This window comes from Euprymna scolopes, chromosome 1 (assembly GCF_053919585.1).
Source record: "Euprymna scolopes isolate OS-2025 chromosome 1, ASM5391958v1, whole genome shotgun sequence".
Classification (NCBI taxonomy): domain Eukaryota; kingdom Metazoa; phylum Mollusca; class Cephalopoda; order Sepiida; family Sepiolidae; genus Euprymna; species Euprymna scolopes.
In genome coordinates this window covers 122,657,286-122,668,412 of record NC_136482.1, presented here as the reverse complement: position 1 = coordinate 122,668,412, position 11,127 = coordinate 122,657,286, and the positions used below count along the sequence as shown (strand labels likewise).

General features: G+C 32.6%; 1 protein-coding gene across 1 annotated transcript; it reads right to left on the bottom strand.

Moving 5' to 3' along the window:
* Positions 1–2,694, bottom strand: LOC145283563 (potassium channel subfamily K member 18-like). Its single transcript, XM_080132466.1, has one exon. It carries the CDS (start codon positions 2,663–2,665, stop codon positions 1,586–1,588), a length of 1,080 nt encoding a protein of 359 aa, XP_079988592.1. The 5' UTR covers positions 2,666–2,694; the 3' UTR covers positions 1–1,585.
* Between the last annotated feature and the right edge of the window lie 8,433 nt (positions 2,695–11,127).

Genomic DNA, 11,127 nt, shown 5'->3' with positions numbered 1-11,127 from the left:
TATATATATATATATATATATATATATAAAGCTAATATGTTTATAAGTAATTTAACTACTTGGGACATTGATTACATATAAATAAACTAGCCTGGGTTCCCAGTGTTGCTCGGGTGTTTGGAGGCGTGCGTTGAGCAAAAAAAAAAAACGAAAAAAGTGGTGGTAGGTAGGCAGGCTCGAACCTGTACCACAAAGGAGGAAAAAAACGTGATGTCTTTGCAGTTGCATCCATTGCCAAACCGGAAGTGGCAACGGTTTAAATTAAGGCTAATCAATCGAAAAGAGGGGATGACTTTCGAAAATATTGACAAAAAAAAGTGACCCCCCCTCCTTGTAGAAAAGTGCCCAGTTGAGTGTGAAAGAATTAATTTTTTTAGCCAATTTTTCTATATTTGTCATCCAAAGACTCAAGCTTCAAAACGATATTGATCTCATGAAAATCCCTCACCTCTGTCGAAAGTTTTAGGTAGACATACAAACTTATATACATACATACATTTAATCAGACAGGTGAGATTTATATTATAGATAGCAAAATTCTCATTTAGATAGCTCAATAGTGCAATACTAGAGATATAAATATTTTCATTAAAGATACACAGGTATTTCCTCATTTTTGGAAAGCTTTTCTTTTATTGGTCACAACATTGTGTACAATTGTTTCAGCCTTAGTGTTGGCGTATAAGAAAGAATATGATTGTTCATCAAATTATAATTTGCACAAACTTGGGCTTCATCAGCGTGTAAGAAAAATCAATATTTAAAAAGTTCTCCAGCCGATAAATGAAATCTTTCCAGTTAATAGACATTGATTTAATTGTTTTAATCAACTGAAATTTGAAATGTACTCACCAACTAATCTCTCATAAGTTTCAATTTGTTATTATTCAGTTATTTTAATGCTCTTTGACACTGCTTTTATTTCATTTTAATTACAATTTCGCGTCTGTATGTTTATATGCAATCAATGATAATAAAACCGACTATAAATTAAATGGTGGCTATAGTCCATTATAATCAATAGAGAATATCATCACAACGATTAAACCAATAGTTAAAGAGAAAAATAAATAGAGAGAGTGAGGATGTTTCTCCCACTCCCTTTATATTGATATTTCTCAGATTATTTTTGATATATATTTTTTAAAGATTTAAATTCATTTGGAAACTCACTTTCTCCAGAATAAAAGAATCCGAACTGAGCTCATTGGATGACCCAACAGATTACAATTATTCTTATATATTAGTGTGTGTGTGATTGTATGCCTCTGGTTTCCTAAACGTTAATCCAATGTTTATAAAAGCTCTTAACAACAAGTAGAGCAGTAATTCAGTATAATTTTTTTTATACAAATAATATTGACTACATATATGCATACATATTTAATTTCCTATTTCTTTTGAAATCTAACATCCTCAAGCTACGATCTTGATTAAACCAATTCTAATTTAGTCAAGAATTTGGATTGGCGATGTTGGATTTTGAAAGAAATCTCAATTGAAACATATACATACATATGTAGTCAATGTTTGTATAAATAATATATAAATAATATATATATATATATATATATATGTATGCAAACTATAAGCTTGTAACATTATTCTCAGTTTTACATCCAGATATATTTTCTTCAATTTCTGTCCATTCTCTTTGTTTTCTTCCTTTCCGCATGCGTGTTTCTTCATCATCGTCTGTGTCAATAAGTCCCATTTTTCGTCCCAAATTAGTGAACTTTAAGCGTACCTCTTGCTGCATTAACTTAATACACATGACAGTCATGGCCATTCCAAAGAGAAGATAAATGGAACAGATCGCCTGTTTCTTGGCACTTGCCCAAGAATCCCCCGAGGAACCGGGCACAACATCTCCAAAGCCTATTGTGCTAAGAGTAATAAAACAAAAGTATGAGCCAACCAAATAATCCCAATCTTTTTCCCACAAGGAGAAAAGGAAAGCGCCGAGGAAAATATATGCAGCAAACACAAGTAAGCTTACAATGACCGGAACTCTTATTACGCCATCGTTGCTGTTTTCAGAAAGGTGCTCATCATGTCCAATTTCTCGTTGTATTAACTCTTCATCTCCCTCTTTAGCAATTAAGTTTTCCATTATAATCTCACTGTCCTCAGGCTGGGAAATTGCTGACATGTATGCTCTTTCCAAGCATTCCTCTTCGCCCCGGCCTGGGATTGACCTCATGTAACTGCTATTTCTACGGTATTCGCCACCTTCCGTACAAGGTCCACGTCCTGTCCATATATCTTTCTTGTTTTCCAAGATGACAGTTTTTTCTGATGGAAATCCAGTCTGTGCAGCAATGTTTGCTTCTTCCACAGCTGCTGCCACGCCAGCTGCAACCAAGACATTTGGAACAGCGGCTGCTGCTGCTGTTGCAGCATCCAATGGTATCCCTTCGTCGGAATCAAGATATGCCTTGAAGCGACAACACTGCCGATAAAGTCCGAAGCAAAAGTTTTTGTAAATAAATTTAAAAACACTAGCCATTGATGAACCAATGATTGAGAGACAAAGAATTGTTAGTGGTATCCCAAAGATGGCATAAATCATGGTTATTATCCGACCCCATCTTGTCTTTGGAGCAATGTGACCATAACCTGAAAGGATAATAAAAACGTTTAGGTTTTTATGCAAATATAACATAAGTCTCCGATAAAAAAACCCAAAAAATGAGAAAGGGGAAGACTTAGGGTATACAAATAACTTTACAAGTATTATCTCCAGGAGGTAAGACATGCGGTTAAGTATTGATTAGATAAAAGTGTTTCTGTGGAATGAACTGGATTTGAACCAGGTGCTCAGGTTTTCAGTTTGTGTCATTAATCACTTAGCCATTGTCTTGACATTTGTTTGAAAACGAGGGATAATGACGATTTACTGGATGAAATGAATATGAACTAATAAAATAATAGCTGAAAATAAAAACAACAAAAACATTCTGAATAGCTACCATAAAAGGGTCAAAATACTATAGACCTGGTAAAGGGGTTGGGTAGCCCCTTAAGGTAATCTATAGTGTAGTGCAGAACTAGGATTTATTGGATTCAATTACAAGGAGAAATCCAGACTAACAAGAAACAATGTCAGAATAAGCGGAGTTATCGTTCTTCGTCACTAGTCATAAACCAAGAATTGTGAGTTTAGTCCATTCTACTATTTAATCCATAAGAAACAAGGGGAAAAGGATAGAAAAAAAGAAGGGAGGAAGGAATAGGTAGAGGATAATGAAGAGGAGAGAGAGAAAGAGAAGCGATGTACAGAGGGGAAAGTGAGAGGGAAATCTCCCTCTAAAAAGCGAAGATTATCATTAAAAAATATATATCGGTTATTTACAAAATAAGCAATAAAATATAATTGTGAAACTGGTTTGTAAGAAAGTTTGATTGACTAAGCTTATCTTTTTAGAAAAAAAAAATATTCTTGTACTTTTAATCTTTGCTGAATTATCTTTTGAGTGGTTCACTTAACTCAAGCTAATTTTTTGAAAACTATTAAACAAGTTAGCTGTGCATTACATTCTTGGTGATTTGAATTTACATTGTGTAAGAAATTAGAAGACAAAAATTGCTATGAAAATACAAGGATAGTCAATGCTATTAAAGTGTAATTTCACCAGAAAACATGGTCTGCCGTAAATAACTAGATATTTTCATCTGTTCGTAACTTCATTGACACTTAAGCATTTCTTTTATTTCATGTGTCATTCGAAAGAGCAACTTGCATATTTTTATAGCATTGTTACATTTTAGAAATAAAACCGAGCTGCCATTGTTAAAGTATCGTTACAGTTGAAGAGCACACAAAACTTCAAATAAACATAATGTCTATGTTGAAAGAAAAAATAGTTTCTGTATTATACTTGCATATTTCTCCCATGTAACGTTTATTATCTTGAAATAAAACTATAACGTTACTTACGCTTTACCATTTTAGATATATACTAGCAGACCGCCTGGCATTGCCTGGTTGTAAAATATGCATATTATATTTTTGTTAATGCAGAATTCTTATGTATGATAAACAGAAATACCATAAGTATTGAAATTAAATAAGATTGAATTCCTTAAAATAAATATAAAGTAAAAAAAAAAAAAACAGCTGGAAAGAAACCGAGATATGTGTATGCAAGTATTATTTTTTTCTAAACAATTCACTTCTTGTAAGTAAAAAAAAAAAAAAAATACTAGAGCTGAGATTGAAACCGAAACCTAAAGAGTGAGTCAAGTATGATAACTATTAAGCCAGCTTGACATGATCTTTAAAAAGAGTTTTCAAACCTACTTATTCTTAAACTAAATAATCTGTCATGTAAACAATTCAGCATGCACATTCATGAAACAGTTGACGAACAGATAAAAATCCAATGACGCCCTCACATACCAATTTTTCAATTTTGACCCCTAAGCAGCCCCCCCCCCGGATGAAAACTGCTTAAAAAGTTTTCCACATATATAGTTTTCCCTATATGCCAAATTTCAAGACTGTATATCAAAACTTTGTCGAGTATATAGATTGAGAAGTGTCCTCACACGCACACACACATTATCATATATATATATATATATATATATATATATATATATATATGGATAAGGATACAGCCGCATTCTAAGTTCCAAAGTTTTATTCATTTTATATGTCATATTTGACATGTTGAAATAAATAAAAAATATCTTTTACGGCAGCTGTATCGTTACATAGAACCAAACAGTTAGTATGTCAATACTGGATATATTAGACTCTTCAGAAAATAAGAATTTATTTACCTTAGAAAGGGGGGGGGACAGGTATATCATTCATCAATCCAAAAATATTATCTTGAAAAACATTGTGTTTTTGTATTGCTACCATTTTGACTTCGAGGAAGAATAACCTTAATTTATTTTACATATTTATTAAAGAATTTTCCATGTGATTTTAATTTACACTAAATATTCATAATTTAATAATTTATACTAAAAACAACTAGTTCAATGAGCGTGCCAGTGTTATCTAATATGAAACTAACTTCTTACTTTTTAAAAATGAAACTCCAACATGTCCTATTATTATTATCTATAGTCTTACAACTTTTTAATTTTTTAGTGTTACCTATGTAATCTTTATCTCTACTATTATATAAAAATGAGTGTGTGTGTGTTCCTTCCTCATAGGTTCTAAAATAGCTGGGCCATTCTTTTGCAAATTTCACACAAAGGTAATTTATATGTCTGGCTGTGTTCTTAGATACGTTTTGTGCAGAAATTCATCTGATAAGTATTGAAAATCGAAAAAATCCAATCTTAAAACATTTTCTGTCTGATAGATAAAAAATAATTTTTACAGAGGAATATTTTACGTTACACTGGTAAAGGAAAATAATCAGTGTTACCAATTTGGCAATTTTTCAGCCAGATCTAGATTTTGTTTGCAATCTAGCGAGTAAAATTTTGATCTAGCAGCTACTGTTTTTTTTTTTTCTAGAAAATCTGGAGATATTTGACACTCATGAACCTGCAATTTAAAATTTAAAAAATTAAAGAAAAGCGCTTGAAAATATTTTAAAACATAAACTAAACTCATTCAGTTAGGTAGAAAAGTAGCATTTATTGCCTTTCATAACAATTATCTATTGACTATTTTTTTATTTTTTTATTTTTTTTTTACCATATTTTCAGTTAACCAGTTTAAACTTTCTATAAAATCGATTTTTCAAAGTACTTTTTGTAGGGGTGGCATTCCAGCCCTTATAGATTTAAATAGAACTATAATTCCTATTATAGTGCTCAAAAAGCTTCAACCAGAACTAGCTCCCATACCTACAAAGCTATTTAAACGTTGCCTTAAGGAGAATTGCTTTCCAAAAACCTGGAAAACCTCATCAGTATGCCCCGTATTAAAAATTCAGGTGATTGCTCATCTCCCTCTCAATACAGACCAATCAGTCTCCTGTGGGTCATGAGTAAGTTGCTAGAATCTGTATTAAATAGAGAAGTAGTCAACCACCTCAGCAAAAATAATCTCCTCAGTGACATGCAATATGGTTTCCATTCTGCGAGATCTACAGCTGATGTGCTAACAGTTATATTTCTTAGGATTAGCGAATCTCTCGATGGAGGCTTCCTTTCAAAGGCAATTGCCCTTGACATATCAAAGGCTTTTGACAGGGTGTGGCATAAAGGTCTACTCCACAAAATCTCTAGCTATGGTATAGCGAATAAGAGTAGTGGTTGATGGGCAAAAATCTGAAGCTCACAGCATTAATGCTTTGTCAGTGTATGCATGTGAGATAGTTCCTTATGGAAACTTATTTTTGAAATTTCACACAAATATACTTTACGTGTCTGGCAGTGTTCTTAGGTTTTATAAAAGAATATCTTCGATAAGTATCGATAATCGAAAAATTTGATGAAAGAAGGAACAGGCAATTTTTACTTACATTGACGTCTGGTACAGCCTAACATCACAAATGTATTTGAGAAGTTTTATTATCGCACAAGTAGAAAGGCCCGGTATATAAAATCAACAGTAGGTTCTTTTGATATGATAGGAGTGCATTCAAAATAAATGTTTCTGCTTAGAGTACAACTGAACCATGCTACTTGACTTTTGTAGTTTAAACTTAAAGTCGTTATCAAATATATAAAGTATAACAAGTAAAACCAAGTACACTTTTTCGTACAACTGCAAATCTTTGTTGCAATGGCTATCACAAGACGAAGCATAGAGAAGACCTCAGTTTTTTCTTCTTATACACACATATCTATCTATCTATCTATCTCTCTCTCTCTCTCTATATATATATATATATATATATATATATATACATATGTATATACAGACATATAATTATATACATACATATGCCTATATACATATATACATTGTGCAGATTCTGTATTATTATTGAGCCAATTCTCTATTGATTATTATATTGTACCCAATACCTAAAAATTTAAAAAGAAGGTGACTTGGTTACCATCAGCTAGAATAGAAACCAAAGCATTTCGCTTTCCAGCATTATTCACTACAATCTGAGCTAAGGTCATATGCTTCTTAAAACTTTACAAATTAAACAACTTAAACAGACATGTTTCTTTGCACATGCACAAAAGATACACATTAAGTAAGTCTTCTCCTTCCGATTTCCAATTTTACCTCTTTTACTCCTTAGCAGTTTTTCTACTGAAACATTAGACTAAAATTTGGCAGAGGAGTTTGGTAGAGACCGTTCTAAACACATAAGCAAGGTCACTTATAGATACATACATATATACACATATATATATGCACACATACATACACACAATATATGTGTATGTATATATATATACACATATATACACACATATCTATACACGTATACACATATGTATACACACATATATATATATACATACACACACATATATATACATATACATGCACGCATACTACACATACATGCACACATATATAAATATATTATTTAAAAAAATTCAAGTTTACAAAATAGAATATAAACTTAAAACAAGGATAAATATTAATATGAACATCCTAAGCAAAATAGAGCATTAGTATAAGTAATTAAACATAAATTGTAAATTAGAAATTACAACAATTTAAAAATAACAATTTTTTTCTTTATTCCATAGAGTTTCAAAGAATGGCTCTTAACTTCACAGAAAATTATTTTGCAAAATAAATTTCATAAGTAGACTATCAATTTTCCTGGTTATCACATTAACTGAAACCATGCAAAAAGTCATATTTGTACGAAAGTTGATAATGCAAAGCATATTTTAAATGAAGTCAAGACTCTTTATCGAAACTGGGATTCATTTGGAAGATCCTTTTAATCCATGCATTTTTGAATTTTAACATCCTGTATTCATTCTCCTGCATCCCAAAATAGACTAGCCAATAAATAAACCGCTACTACTCTCATCATCCAAATAGAAAAAAAGAGTCATTACAAAGCTGGCTAACAAAAACGTATATTAATCAAGCAGAAAAAGGTGCTATATGTTTTTCAATCCAATTAAAACTCAGAAACTACCACAGACACACCGTACATAGTCTGATTTAGTGGCACTCCGAACATATTATGGTAATAATTCTTTGCAATAGTTGAGATCAGTAGAAAACAAATATCTTAAAGGGTATTATCCCTTTCCCCGCTGACAAAATCCTTTTTTATCCGAGATTCAGGAAATCGAGTTAACTAAAATTCTTTTATTTGTAAATTTGAAGTGAATGATATAAATTTAAAACTAAAAGAACCGATAGTATGGTATTAGAGCTGAGAATAAGCGTACACAGTTTTGAACATTTTGAAACGAGGATTGATGATTTTTATTTGGATTATTTGCAAGATTGTTTTCATCTTGGATGTCATTTTCACAAGATTTTCGCCGATCTTCTGGTAGATTTTGTCAAACTCGAGGAATCTGTATAGAATTTAAAATATAACAAGAGGTAGTTTCGATAGCCATGACCTGTAAAAGTCTTATTCTTACTCGTATAGTTAGTATCGCCTTTACTGTAGGGTGAACCTTCAATCTCCAAGAGACTGTCACGTAAAATTGATTTTTACTCAGCACTTTATAGGTTGCGCTACAAATTAATGTAAAACTTCTAATCACTTATGGTTAGCGGAACGAGAGAAATCTATTATTGCGGATTAAAAAAAAAAAGTGTTTCATTTCAAATTTCGTACATAAAGATTTACACATTTGTCAAAACGAAACCTGAACAAGGTCGAAATTTACATTTGCCACAAAGTTGTGAGATTAGGAATATTAGTCAGAATAACCAAAAATAATACAGAGTACAGAATGGTCTTTATTAATTCCCAGACAACGCCGGGATGTCTGCAAGTTAGTAATAAATTATAAATCACGGACGCTTATCTGCGATCTTTGTACTTCCAGATCGGTATTAGATGCTTTTCCTTCCCCCCTCTTTTTTTTTGTTCATTTTTTTCAATTGGCTATTCACTTCGAGATACGTAAAACACCAATTGGCCAAACATCGTACCGAAATGATAAGACATGAGCAAGTAAGATAAATAGTGGACCCTGATATAAAAGACAGGAAAACAGCTGTTGAAGATAAAGAGGGGAAAGTAAGAATACACGACGATAATGAAACAACTTAAGTAAAAAAAAAGAAGGAACCAGAAGTACGAGCACGTTGTATCAATTCACCTTTACGAAGATAGAATAACAGCAAGAACAGTTTATCCAGATGTTTACATTTCAGGAAAACAAAAAGAAAACTATATATCTTTTTATATACGTACAAAATAGGCAGTTTGTTCTTCTTGTTAATATAGGCATCGATATATTTACAGTCAGAAAATTAATTTCAATAAAGGTTGCATTTTTTAGAAGAGGATAGGAAGAGAGAAGTTGAAAGGTAGTAAGATAGAGAGAGGAGGAATAAGAAAGAAATAGAGAGAAAAGGAAATGAAAGAAAAAAGAGTGAATAAAGGAAAAAGAAAGCTGGAAGGGAAGAAAGAAAGAGAGAGAGAGAGAGGAAGAGGGAGAGAGGGCATGAAAGATAATGATACAGAAGGAAGAAAAGAAAGAGAGAGAGAGCAAGAGAAATAGACGAAAGGAAAGGAAACATGAACGGAGAAACGGAGGAGAGTAAAAGAAATAAAGAGAGGGAAGGAATCAGAAAGAGATAGAAGGAAATAGAAAAGTAAGAGAGGAAAGGAAAGAAAAAGAGTGGGAAGGTGAAAGAGGAAATGTGAAAATGTAAGAGGGAGAGGGAGGAATATGATAAAGAGAGAGGGAAGGTGATCTATGAATGAGTGAAAGAGATAGTGAGAAAGAGAGAGAAATAAAGAGAAGCGAGCGAGAGAGAGAGATAGATAGAGAGAGAGGGGGTAGGAGAACGAATGGCTATTTAAAAGAATGAAATGTACGAGAGGCGTTCCAAAAGAAATGCCTCCTTTTTTTATATTCCGCCCAAATGGATCAGAAGAGATTGTAAATTGAATTATTATGATGAGTTTTGTCGCAGATATTGACGGTATGCGATTCTTAGTAAATAATGCCTGTCATGGACGTGCGTCAAAAGCAAATATATATCATTGAATTCCTGACAAAAGCGCATTGAGAATGTTGGTGACTATGTAGAAAAATAAATTCTGGGATATAAAAGGTCGCTCGTTTTAATGGTACCAATCCAGTATTTGTAGCTCATCAACTTTTGAGTTTAAAAATAGGAGGCTTTACTTTAGGAACAACCCTCGTAATAATTACTTGAAAATTAACGAGTCATATCGCATGGATGTTAACTTTTTAAAGTTTTATAAATAGACTAGTACACCTTCTCGGTTTTGCTGGGGAGTATAAACACAATATAAGAGGTTAAAAAGTGTGTAACATCTATAGGAAGGAAATGTTGTGCATTTCTCTCCTTATAATTATTTAAATAAACACAAGGCCAAACGACATTGCTTTTAACAAAACAATAATAAAGGGTTTATTTAAAAAAGGCGAGATTGTATCTTAAACTGGAGAGAAAGAAAGAAAGTGTAAATGTCTGTTTGAAGATGTCGTCAGACATCAGACTGCAGTCGCCAACAAGTAGCAGTTGGAGGAGTGAGTGAGAGAGGTCTGTATAGGTAGCTTGCTGGCGTCTCTCTGGCGATCGCAGCTGAGATCCCAAAGGGCTAAAAATAGTCCTTAAGGGGACAGCTCAAATCAATGCGCCCAGCCAACCGATTGGTCAGTGTGGCCGAATCACTTTGGCATAGGGCATTGATCCGCTTATAGTAAATAGTTTGTTAACTGCTACATTAACCCCTGCTTATGCGAAAATCCGATGAAGAAAAATAAAAAGGTAGCAGTCTTTAGAAAAATACAGAACACAAGGCAACGTAATGTTTAGAAGAAAGAATATATCAAGGAGTAATGAGAATAGAAAGTTCCAACTAAATTTCTTTTTTAAATAAACCGAATTTACAGGGGTTTAAATATACGAAGTTTTGCATAATTTTTTTGGTCAATGCACCCAGCGGCCACTACGTGTAGTTGTCATTTTCAGTAGTCACTTCAGGTGTATACTCCTAATAAATTTCAAAATTTACCTAGTTCTACTCTTTTCTCCATTTTCACTCGCCATTCCATCCC